At 53.7% G+C, this 12419-nt stretch overlaps 1 protein-coding gene across 1 annotated transcript; it reads left to right on the top strand.

Annotated features, from left to right (window-relative positions):
- Nucleotides 1–856: 856 nt before the first annotated feature.
- Nucleotides 857–10832, top strand: LOC118237688 (probable ATP-dependent RNA helicase DHX34). Its single transcript, XM_027431051.2, has 6 exons — nucleotides 857–991; nucleotides 4677–5652; nucleotides 6121–6432; nucleotides 7703–7957; nucleotides 8799–8901; nucleotides 10369–10832. Exons 2-6 carry the CDS (start codon nucleotides 4924–4926, stop codon nucleotides 10815–10817), a joined length of 1848 nt encoding a protein of 615 aa, XP_027286852.1. The 5' UTR covers nucleotides 857–991; nucleotides 4677–4923; the 3' UTR covers nucleotides 10818–10832.
- Nucleotides 10833–12419: the final 1587 nt, after the last annotated feature.

The following is a 12419-nucleotide window of genomic DNA, read 5'->3' as shown; positions in this document are numbered from 1 at the left end:
TGGAGAGGCCTGAAGGGGAAGTGTTGACAGAAGAGGAAGCAAAAAATGCAAAAGCTGAGCTACACCCCCAGCCGGGTTTATATTTATATGGTTTTTCCAGACAGAGTTTCTCGATGTAGCCCTGGCTGTCCTGGAACTCACTCTGTAGACCAGGCTGGCCTTGAACTTGGAGTTTCACTTCCCTCTGCCTCCCAAGTGCTGGGATGAAAGGTATGTGCCACCACCGCCTGGCTAGATTTATATATTTATATATATAGTTTTCAGAGTTTATTTTTTTTGGCAACAAGTTTGAAAAAACTAGGTATTCTTAAATTACAAATGGGGAAACTGAGGCTCGGTTCCCCAGTGGTTGATCCATCTAGGAGTACTGAGTAGTTTTCTCTGGAGTCTTTCTTCACCCATTCACTCATTAATCCAATATCTGTGGCTTTGTAGCAAGCAGGCTTTGAGGGACACAAGACCGACCAGCACAGATGGGCCCCTGACTTCAGGGTGCTGGCGTCAGATCTGAGTACTTATTAGTGAGTAATATTAGAAGAGTGACCACATGAATGTTTCATTAACTTGGAACACACACATAAATATATATATATATATATATATTTCAGGCTGGCCTTCAACTCACAGTGATCCTCCTGCCTTTGCCTCCCAAGTTCACTACGGCGTCCCGCCACTGGGCTGTTTCAATAGTGCCTGAGCTCCCTTGCTAGCACCAAACCTTGCTTTCCCGAAATCCCGAGGTGCAAACAAACAGCTGGGGGGAGAGCAAGGGCCAGGCCCAGGCAGTTACCTGTAACTCCTCCTCCGGCCTGTAGAGGGCGCCAACTCGCCCAAGACGCTGCCTGAAGCGCGGCGCCCAATGAGCGCTTTGTACGCAGGCGCAGCGTGTGCATTGGCCCGCCCCTCGCTCCCTATTGGCTCCTTTGCACAGAGAGGCCAGGTCGCGCTGTAGGGACCGGAAGTAGGGGCGTCCGCCGCCGCGGCGTCTGAGGTAAGGGGCGGGGCGTGCGTGCGTGCGGGGCGGCTGCGTGGCGGCCGTGCGGCCCGCGGGACGGTTTAGGGTGGCTCTGCTCCCCCCCGGGCGGCCGGGGGCCCCGGGGTGAGGACGGGGGGTGCCAGCAGGCCGGGCCCGGGAGCTCCGGCGGCCCCGAGAGAGGCCCGGAGCTGAGAGCAGTGGGGGCCGCGAACAGATCCCCGGGGGTCCCGGGCGGGCGTGATGGGGTGATCCCGGGGTGATCCGGGGTGATGATGGGGTGATGACGGGGTGATCCTGGGGAGATGATGGGGTGACCCCGGGGTGATGACGGGGTGACCCCGGGGTGATGATGGGGTGATCCCCGGTGATCCCGGGGTGATGACGGGAGGACCACGCTGAGGGAAAACGGAGTTTGAAACGACCCTGCAGTTTGGGGTGACTCGTTCTGGAGGACGAGGAACGCACCCCAACTTCGCCTTTCTCCCGCCGCGTGCTTACCTTAGTTAGACAGAGTGGGAATGGCGTTCGAGAAAGAGAACGAGAACACACGTGTGTGCGTGCGTGGTTGAGACCACACACACACAATACAAACACAGCACACAACACTCACACAACACAGTACACACACAACACAGCACACAACACACACACAACACAGTACACACACAACACAGTACACACACAACACACAACACAGTACACACACAACACACACAACACAGTACACACACAACACACAACACAGTACACACACAACACAGCACACACACACACACACAACACAGTACACACACAACACAGTACACACACAACACACACACAACACAGTACACACACAACACACACAACACAGTACACACACAACACACACAACACAGTACACACACAACACACACACAACACAGTACACACACAACACACACAACACAGTACACACACAGCACACACACAACACACACAACACAGCACAGCACAAACACATAACACAGCACACAAACAACACACACACAGCACACACACACAACACAGCACACACACACAACACAGCACAGCACAAACACATAACAGCACACAAACAACACACACACAGCACACACACAAACAACACACAACACAGCACACACGAACACAAACACAACACAAACACACACAAACACAAAATACAACACAGCACACACAACACAGCACATACACAAACAACACACAACACAGCACACACACAAACAACACACAACACAGCACACACACAAACAATACACAACACAGCACACAAACAACACACAACACAGCACACACACACAAACACACAACACAGCACACAAACAACACACAACACAGCACACACACAACACAGCACACACACACAGAGAAAGAGACCCCTGGGAGATAAGGTATTGGGTGGAGCGTTGTAGACGTAAACGGAGGGCCAGGGACCAGGTGTGGAATCTGAGCACAGGAGGCTGAAGCAGGATTGTGAGTTAAAGGCCAACCCAGACTACGTAGGAAGACGCTTGTCTCCAAATAAATAAATAAATAGGCTTAAGAAAAAAGAAAGTTAGCCAGGCAGTGGTGGCGCATTCAGGAGGCAGAGGCAGGCGGATCTCTGGAGGTCGAGGCCAGCCTGATCTCCAGAACGAGTGCCAGGACAGGCTCCAAAGCTACACAGAGAAACAAAAAAAGTGATGTACTCTGCTGCTGTGCCCGGGGTCTGTCTAGGGGAATCAACCCTACCACTTCACAAGGTCTTCCTCACCGGAAACTAAAGTGTAGCTCCAATAGTTCCTAGGACGGGACTAGGTCCCTACCCTCCCACGCCCGTGACTGCATAAAGCAAACCTCTGGATTCTTGAGACTGTAGGCCGAGTCTCAAGACTAATGCCATCAGGAGATGATTTGTGGTCTTTTGTGTAATTGCCCCCCCCCCCCCCGCGCCCCATTGATTCGGGGAGAAAACATCGAATTTGAGTAATAGTTTCTTCTTTTTGGCTTCTTTGCCAGTGTTTTGATATTTGATGGCTATTGCCCCATAAAACCACTTTAAATAAATTTATTTGCTCATGGTGGCAAATGGTCAGATTCAGACTTGATTATTTGTCGATAGGTTCTTAACCAAGGAAGTGTGTGATTCCTTTTATAATCATAAGCAGCCCCCCTTATTACATTTTATTTGAGTGGTTGGGGGAAAAGAGAGAGAGAGAGAGAGAGAGAGAGAGAGAGAGAGAGAGAGAGAGAGAGAGAGAGATCTTTTCTTTTACATGGATACCAAGACTCAAACTCAAGTTCAAATGCCTTTACCCACTGAGCCATCTCACTGGTCTGAGAAACCCTTTTAAGAAGGAAGAATGAGGCCGGGCATTGGTGGTGCACAACTTTAACCTCAGCACTCGGGAGGCAGAGACAGGAAGGATCTCTGTGAGTTCGAGACCAGCCTGGTCTACAAGAGCTAGTTCCAGGACATCCTCCAAAACCACAGAGAAACCCTGTCTCAACCCCCCCCCCAAAAAAAAAAAAGAAAGAAAGAAAGAAAGAAGGAAGAATGAGGGCTGGAGAGATGGCTTAGATGTTAAGAGCAGTGACTGCTCTTCAGAGGACCCAGGTTCAATTCCCAGCACCCACATGGCAGCTCACAACCTTCTGTAACTCCAAGATCTGACACCCTCACACAGACATATATGCAAGCAAAACACTAGTGTACATAAAAGAATAAATTATTAAGAAAAAGAAGCATGAGCCAGGCAGTGGTGGCACACACCTTTAATCTCAGCACTCGGGAGGCAGAGGCAGACGGGTCTCTGTGAGTTCAAGACCAGCCTGGTCTACAGAGCGAGTGCTAGGACAGCCAGCAGCCATATGTGCTTTATTATGTTTTTTTTTTTTTTCAACTGAGAGAAAACAAGATCCCAACTTTAACCAAAATGGCATTTTGTGGGATGGTGGTGTGCCTCGGTAGTAGAGCGCTTGCTTAGCATGTGTGAGCCTTCGGACTCTTATCTCAGCACTGTAGGGGAAGAAAAGGCATTTTCTTACCTAGGCAAGATGTGGAGGGTTGACAGCAGCTAAGCCTTGAACACTAACGATGTGATCAGGCGTCTCCCACGTCTCTCTTGCGGTGTCCCTCCCTGTGTGTGTCCATTATGTCTATATGAGGTTATCATCTAAGGTACATGTCTAGGAAAGACTGAGGCCCCTGAGCGACTCCCAATGGGTTCAGGTTTAACCCAACTTGTTTAGGTAGAACAGATAAAAAATAAAAAGGAGAGGTCCTCTCTCCTAGCAACCAAGTGTAAGTTCCAGAGTGGGGACCTGATTGGCTCATGTGTCCATTCTTCTAACCAATCACTGATTAAAAGGGGAGAAAGAGGACCACGACTGGCCAGGCGTTGGTGGTTCGCCCAACCCACCAGAGCCATGTGGCTGTGATGGGCTGTTCTCTGAAGGAAGGTGGAAACTTACCAAAGGATGGCATGTGCCAGGCAGGCAAAGCCAATCCCTCGCTTTCATTTTCAAATTCCGTTTCAGTTAAATTCAATTTAAAAAAAAAATTCAATTTCAAGGGTTTCCATTCAGTGTTGTGAGGCCCAACAGACACCAGATGTAGTTGCGTTCACAACCTCGCCTTCCTAGTCCCGTGCTTGAAGAACAGCAGGCTTCTAACCCATGTTGGAAAAGTGAATGGATGTCTTCTCTTTTCTTCTCCAAGCATCCAGGACCTGGCAGTCCAGGATGAACCTTTCTCCTCCTCAGAGATCACTACGGAAGCCATGAGGCACCTCGTGTGTCCCCAGCTCCTCCAGGCCCCTGGCTACCCACCTTGCCATCCATCGTGCTCCCGTACAAGGAAAGGGGAGTTCCCTTCCTGGAGATGGAGCATGGGGTGTAGGTAAAGACGCTTGGTGTAAGCGAGCAGAAGCAGGGGCACTACTCCTGACCGCACTGTGATAGGAACCATGCCTCCTCCTCCCGGGACGAGGGAGGGGAGGGATCACCTAGACCGAGACCGGCGTCACCATCGAGCTCCCAGGGAAGAAGAGGCCGCAGAGAAATGGGACTGGAATTGTCCCGAGACGCGTCGCCTCTTGGAAGACGCCTTCTTCCGTGATGAGGACTACATCCGTCGTGGTTCTGAGGAATGCCAGAAGTTCTGGGCATTCTTTGAACGCCTGCAGAGATTCCAGCACCTCAAGGCCCCTAGGAAGGAGGAGAAGGGCGCTGGCCACCCCAAACGCGGCATCCCCCCTGCTCTAGCTGACCTCCCTCGCACTTACGACCCACGCTACCGCATCAATCTCTCCATCCTCCTCCGCCCAGCAGACACTCGGAGCTGTCAGGGGTCGGGCAGGTGTCTGCCCCCGGAGAGAGCGTCGGAATTCCGTCGGGCGCTGCTCCACTACCTGGACTTCGCGCAGAAGCAGGCTTTTGGGCGGCTCGCCAAGCTGCAGCGGGAGCGGGCGGCACTTCCCATCGCCCAATATGGGAACCGCATCCTGCAGACGCTGAAGGATCACCAGGTGGTGGTGGTGGCCGGTGACACGGGCTGCGGCAAATCTACTCAGGTCCCCCAGTACCTGCTGGCTGCCGGCTTCAGCCACGTGGCATGCACTCAGCCCCGGAGAATCGCCTGCATCTCACTGGCCAAGCGGGTTGGCTTTGAGAGCCTCAGTCAGTATGGCTCCCAGGTGAGCACACCAGGTTTTCCAATGAGACACCAGGGAATGAGTTGATAGCCCTCATGGCCATATGTATGCATTACAGTTACCACTTAGGCACGGACTCAGAGATGATTCCAGAACTCTCATCTGCATCTCCGCGTGTACAGGTCCAAATGACAGCGGCGCTAGCATTATCCAGTATAGCAACCCTAACAGCCAGACAGATGGAAGCATCCAACTTATTTCCTCGCAGCCATTAGAAAATTCTGATTCTGTGGCTTGTGCTTCCAGGGTAGGAAATCCGGGCTCTAGGGTGGCCTTGTGTGCCTAGGTAAACGGCCTCATAGCAGAGCTCTGATTCCACCCCAAGCCCACAGGACTCGAGGCTGCCGCACAGACATGGCTTTGCCTCAGACAGGGAGGATCTCTGGTGCCAAGGCTCTTCCTTGTGTCCCCCGCCTGCCTGACCTCACACTCTCCTCCCTCCCACCCCAGGTTGGCTACCAGATCCGCTTTGAAAGCACACGCTCGGCGGCCACCAAGATCGTGTTTCTGACGGTGGGGCTGCTCCTACGCCAGATCCAGCGCGAGCCCACCCTGCCCCAGTACCAGGTCCTGATCGTGGACGAGGTCCACGAGCGGCACCTGCACAATGACTTCCTGCTGGGCGTCCTGCGTCGCCTGCTGCCCCGGCGGCCTGACCTCAAGGTCATCCTCATGTCGGCTACCATCAACATCTCTCTCTTCTCCAGCTACTTCAGCCAGGCTCCCGTGGTGCAGGTGCCTGGGCGGCTTTTCCACATCACGGTGAGCCCTGGCTTCCCTGCCTCTGGTCCCCACTGCCCTTTCCCGTCTCTGTCTGCAGCCTACAGCCGCAGACAGACCCGTTAAAGCACCTGGTCCCTGAGCATTCCGACCCGTATTTTTCTTCTGGGAAGTCCAGCCCTTCCAGGTGTTGTGCCCAAATTCTGAACCCCCAAATCACCAAGAGACCCATTCCGATGCAAAAGCAGAGAGTCTTTTATTATTAACAAGTTAACTGCCATAACTTAACTGTTCACCATGGCGGGTGGAATGAGAAGGACCCCGGGAAACTGTGAGGCGGGGAATTTATTGGGGTGTGCAAGGGGTGTGTCTAGGGGGTACGCAACAGTCTCAGGATTGGTGCACTTCCGGGATTGGGTGACCTGTCCTGTGTTGATTGGTCAACTGGTTGCTATGGCCTATAGGCCTTCCCAGGGCAGTTGCTATGCTCTGCAGTCAATGTTATGCCACTTTTACCATAAAGCACACCCAGAGAGCCGGGAAAGTGTGTCCAGAGCACCCCCCCCCCAGCTAACTTCTGATTGATTCCTTGCCTCATGGAGGGTGTCGGGCAAGGCCAGGCAAGTGTACGTTGCGGGGTCTTTTCTGCAGCCTGTCATGGCTGCTAAAGCAGGGGACTGGGTGAGGCTAGGGTCCCTTCCCAGGCAGAAGGCTGCTCTGCTCCGTGTGGTCCTTCAGGGACTCCAGCTCCTCCTTCCTCACAGCTCTACCACCTTGCAGGGCAGGGACTGTCATCGTAGGACCTCGAACTGCACCCCTCCTTCTATGTATGTGTCAGAGGTGTCCTCCTCCCGCTGGGGCACTCCAGATTGTGTAGTAAGCGTCTGTCCTCGTCTGCAGCATAGTCAGATGCTCGGGCAGGACTTCATTGTAGCTGGGAGTTTGTCGTTTTGCATGCCCACGAGGACGCTTCCTACTGTGTCCTGCGTGGGTTCCTCACAGGCCCCACTCCTTTGCTTATTCAGGGTGTGATTCTGTAAGAGCATATGTGCTGTCGTCCAGTTAATACATGTCTGTCGTCAGCACCTAGATTTTAAAACCTGCAGCGCTGCCAAGGCCAGCGCTTGGAAGCCTTCTCGTTACCTCACTGCTCTTTGATCTCACCATCTCCTCCAAAAGTTGCCCACCTTGAACGTGTCACCTGCCAACCACTTGTGCTGTGTGTCCCCTCCTCCCCACTGTGAGCACACGGTCCCTGCCGCATCGCCGCCCCAGAGTGACCGTGTGTTCCCGCACTGGCTCTCTCTCACAGGTGGTGTACCAGCCGCAGGAGGCAGAGCAGACAGCGTCCAAGTCAGAGAGGCTGGACCCACGGCCTTTCCTGAGAGTGCTGGAGGCCATCGACAATAAGTACCCCCCTGAGGAGCGGGGTGACCTCCTTGTCTTCCTCAGCGGCATGGCAGAGATCAGCACGGTGCTGGACGCCGCCCAGGCCTATGCCAGCCTCACCCAGCGCTGGGTGGTGCTGCCGCTGCACAGCGCGCTCTCTGTGGCCGACCAAGACAAGGTACTGCAGGCAGCCTCCCAGGCAGGGCTGGTTGGAGTCTGTAGGCCAGGCACCAAGTGTGCCTACGCACAGCACTGGCTATACCCCCCAGACCCAGGTCAGTGGGCTTGGGTGGGGTTACAACCATCAAATGGCCAAGCAGCCTGTAAATCCAGGAGATTTGGCCCTGGGGATCTTAACCAGGAGACAGTACATTTTCCACAAAAGGCCAGAGGGTTCTGCTTTCAGGTGTGTAAGCCACAGGCTCCCTCACCGAGTTCCAGGGAAATTTTATTTATAAAGACACGCGGCAGACTGAATGTGGCCATGGCTGTTGCTCTTAGCCATCATGCCTAGCCTAGAGAAGGGCTTCTGCAAAAGTGGCCTTGGTGAAAGCCTGAAGAAGTCAGGAGAGATGGGGCTGACGGGTGGGGCTGGACTACAGGGCCCCAGAAGACTCAAGTGTAGTGCCTAAATTTGTCCCAAATACCCTGGGGAGCCAGGCTGAACAGTGTGGGGACGTGGGGCGGGGCGGGGGTTAGAGTGAGTTTGACTGGAACCTGGAGGCCAGAGAGCAGCTCCGTGGGCTGAGGGTAGAGATGGAGGGGCCTGGAGTAGGGGCCAGGGCTTGGGGATGGCGAAGGAGTCAAGGGGCATTTAAGATGTTAAAGGGCCGAGGAGCTGAGGGAGAGAGCCTAGGGTGGCTCAGGCGGGGTACAGAGGGTGAGGTGGGCGCCAGGGAGGGCGCTGAGGCTGTTTGAGTGCGTGGGTGAAGTATTCCTGGAATACCCAGAAGAACACTGAGCCAGCACGTCCATCGGGGCCGAGTCAGCTCCTCATGTGACCGCCTTCCTTGCCCCAGGTGTTTGATGTTGCTCCAGCTGGTGTACGGAAGTGCATCCTGTCCACCAACATTGCAGAGACCTCGGTCACCATCGACGGGATCCGCTTTGTAGTGGACTCTGGTAGGGACGGCACTCAGTGCCCGTGCAGCACCGTGAGGACCCGTGAGAAACGCAGGCACGGATGTGGCCACAGGGTCACGGATGTGGCCACAGGGTCCCAGACCACTGCGGGGCGGAGGTGGTGCTGAGCTCTGGAGCCCAGGCAACATCCCAGTGTCCCTCAGACATTCCAAGCTTACATCTCTCTGCCCCAGGGCCTTCGGACTTTACTGCTCTGCCTGCCGAGTCCTGACTCTCTCCTCTAGTTTCATGGCTTGCACAAGCGCTCACACCTAGTAATCAACCCCTTCTTCCACTGTTGGGGGGGGGCAGAATTATATTTTAAATCTGCGACTCCGTTTATTTTATGTGTTCCCAACTGGAATATTCACTGGCAAGTCAGCCTAGCATGGTTGCTAAGATACATCAGAGCTGGCCAGTGGGGTCTTGTCATTGACACTTTTGTGAGATGGAAATAGTAACAACCACATCCTTAGGTTGCAAGAAGGAGTGAGTCGGTTCTCTTGGGTGTGTGGGCACCTGTGGGTATGCCCAGGGGCCTCAGCAGTTAGTGGTGGCGTGGCAGGTAAAGCATCCCATAATATCACATACCATGAAGACATTGTTTAAATGTCATCCGTTTAGACATGGTACACTCTTGATCTGGAGGCTGTAGAGTGTGGCAAGATAGAAGGTGGCTGCGTGGCAGTGCACGAGGTCCTGGGAGACCGGGGCCTTTGCTTGCTTATGGCTGTCTCCCCAGAGCCTGTGACTACGCTTGTGCCTGCACAGAGTAGGTGCTTACTTAGTCAGGACATAGGCGCTTACTTACTTAGTTTGGGGTGACCGACCATCTAAAGGAGCAAAGGTCAGGGAAAAAGGGAAAAAGGGACATGCGTGTTAGCCAGCCTTCTACATGGCAGACCTTGCCTCATCGCTTCTACAGAGATGTGCCCTGGCTCATGGCTTCTGTCCAGGGTCTAGTGACCCTGGTGCTTCTGTGATGGAGACAGCAAGACAGCTCGCTCAGGGCCAGGAAGCAAAAGGGGTGGAGGACGGGTGAGGCCCTGCTTTCCACTTCACATGGCAGTAACCCAAACACTCCCCGTCTGTCCACCTCTGAAAGGCTGGGGACCAGTGTTTGCCAGGCACACTCTGTCCCCCCGCTGGCTGTGCACAAATGAGGAAATGAAACCGTAAGTGAGCAGGATGCTGGGGCAGGCCTAGAGACCTGAGAGAGATGTAGGCATAGCGAGAGAGGCACAGATGTGGCCACAGAGGCCCAGGCCACTGCAGGCCGAAGGTGGAATTGAGCTGTGGAGCCCAAGCAGCCCTTCAGTGTCCCCCGGTGTCCACCCCACCACAGTCCCTCTCTCAGGAGTGTGGCAGAGTGGCAGGTAGGGTTGAGTGGGTGTCTAGCTCTTCTTGGCGATGCCGCACACACTCAGTACCCTCCCCAGTACCCACTCCTACCTCCTCTCCACCCAGGGAAGGTGAAGGAGATGAGCTACGACCCGCAGGCCAAACTGCAGCGGTTGCAGGAATTCTGGATCAGCCAAGCCAGCGCCGAGCAGCGCAAGGGCCGAGCGGGCCGCACGGGCCCCGGCGTCTGCTACCGCCTCTATGCTGAGTCTGACTACGATGCCTTCGCTCCATACCCAGTCCCGGAAATTCGCAGGGTGGCCCTGGACTCACTGGTGCTTCAGGTGAGGCCCCCTGACCTTGGCTGCCAGGGAGGAGTCGGGAGGGGTTTTGACCCAGTCAGGGCTGTCCACACTCTGGGAGGCCACACTCAGGTTGGAGAACTGCTCCTCAGATCCAAGGGCACAGACAAGGCTGTGGCTGCAAACAGAGCTCAGTGCAAAGTGGCTTTTGACTCCAGATTCCTTAAATCCTTTAAGTCACAACCTTTGTCTCATAGGGTAGCATTGGTTTAGTTACTGTGACAGGGACCCTCATGGGATGGCTAACAGAACTCTCTTACTCTCGCTCTCTCTTGGTGGATCTCTATGTACTCCTGGATCATCTGGAATTTGCTATGTAGCCCAGGCTTGCCTTTGTGTGTGTGTGTGTGTGTGTGTGTGTGGTTTGGGTTAAGGTTTCTCTGTTTTGTAGCCCAGGCTGGCCTCGAACTCACAGAGATCTGCCTGCCTCTGCCTCCTGATTGCTGGGATTAAAGGCGTGTGTGATCACACTCAGCTCTTCTAGGCTGGCCTTTGACTTGCAGCTGTCCTCTTGCCTTTGCCTCCGAGTGCTGGCATGACAGGCCACCACTCATCTTCATGGGGCCCTTCATGAGACCCTGATACAAAACCCAGCATTGGCGCACACCTTTAATCCCAGCACCTGGGAGGCAGAGGCAGGCAGATCTCTGTGAGTTCGAGACCAGCCTGATCAACAGAGCGAGTGCCAGGACAGCCAGGACTGCATAGTGAAACGCTGAGCAGGAGGGTGCAGAGTTGCAGCAGGACTGAGGCTGCTGCTCAGCTGGAGAGCACCTTCCCGGCATGTGTAGAGCCCTTGGTTCCAAACCCAGCATGGCAGCCGCACCTGTCACCCCAACACTCTGGAGGTGGAGGCGGAAGGGTCGGGTTCGTTTTAGGCTACATAGTGAGTCCATGGTGCGGTGATCTAAGATGTAAGTTCCTGTCGTAAAATGAAACGTGGAGAGAGCTGGCATTCAGTTAAGACGTAGAACACAGTCTAGCCCGTGTGAGGCCCCAGGTTCACTGCCAAAGACTGAATGAAAAAGAGAAGAAAGAGCAAGCGAGGCAGCCATACACGTCTGCCTTGGCTCCCATGCTGCCCACGTGGGTCTGGGAGTGGCACAAGCCAGTGCCCTTCCTACAGGCCCACATTCTGGCATCTTCTGATCCCACTCAGGTTTTAAAGGGATTTTGATTGTGACACCACTCAGATCCCTTGACCCACTGGTGACTTGTCCACCTGTCAGTTAAAGTCCCAGGGGCTTACGGGGCAAGGGGACATGCCCGGAATCCCAACACCCAGGAGGCTGGATTAGGAGGGTGTAGAACTTTTACAGCTTGGGCTGTACAAAGAGATCCTATCTGGAAATCAACACACAAACTCAGAAGCACTGGCCTGAGCAGTGTGGGAAATGTAAGCAAAAAGCCACACTCTCTGGGCGTTGGTGGCTCACGCCTTTAATCCCAGCACTCGGGAAGCAGAGGCAGGTGGATCTCTGTGAGTTCGAGGCCAGCCTGGTCTACAGAGTGAGTGCCAGGACAGGCTCCAAAGCAACACAGAGAAACCCTGTCTCGAAAAACCAAAAAAAAAAAAAAAAAAAAAAAAAAAAAAAAAAAAAAAAAAAAAAAAAAAGCCACACTCTTCCACTTTTGGTGGAGTGCCAGGACAGGCTCGCAAAGCAACACAGAGAAAACCCTGTCTCTGAAAAAACGCAAAAAAAAAAAAAAAAAAAAAAAAAAAAAAAAAAAAAAAAAAAAGCCACACTCTCACTTTGGTTACTTTTAAAAACTTTATTTCGATTCTTCAGTGTGTGTGTGTGTTGTGTGTGTGTG

The sequence above is a fragment of the Cricetulus griseus genome, chromosome 9, assembly GCF_003668045.3.
Source record: "Cricetulus griseus strain 17A/GY chromosome 9, alternate assembly CriGri-PICRH-1.0, whole genome shotgun sequence".
Lineage (NCBI taxonomy): Eukaryota > Metazoa > Chordata > Mammalia > Rodentia > Cricetidae > Cricetulus > Cricetulus griseus.
The sequence above is the reverse complement of the archived record's forward strand: the minus strand, read 5'-3'. Positions and strand labels throughout refer to the sequence as shown.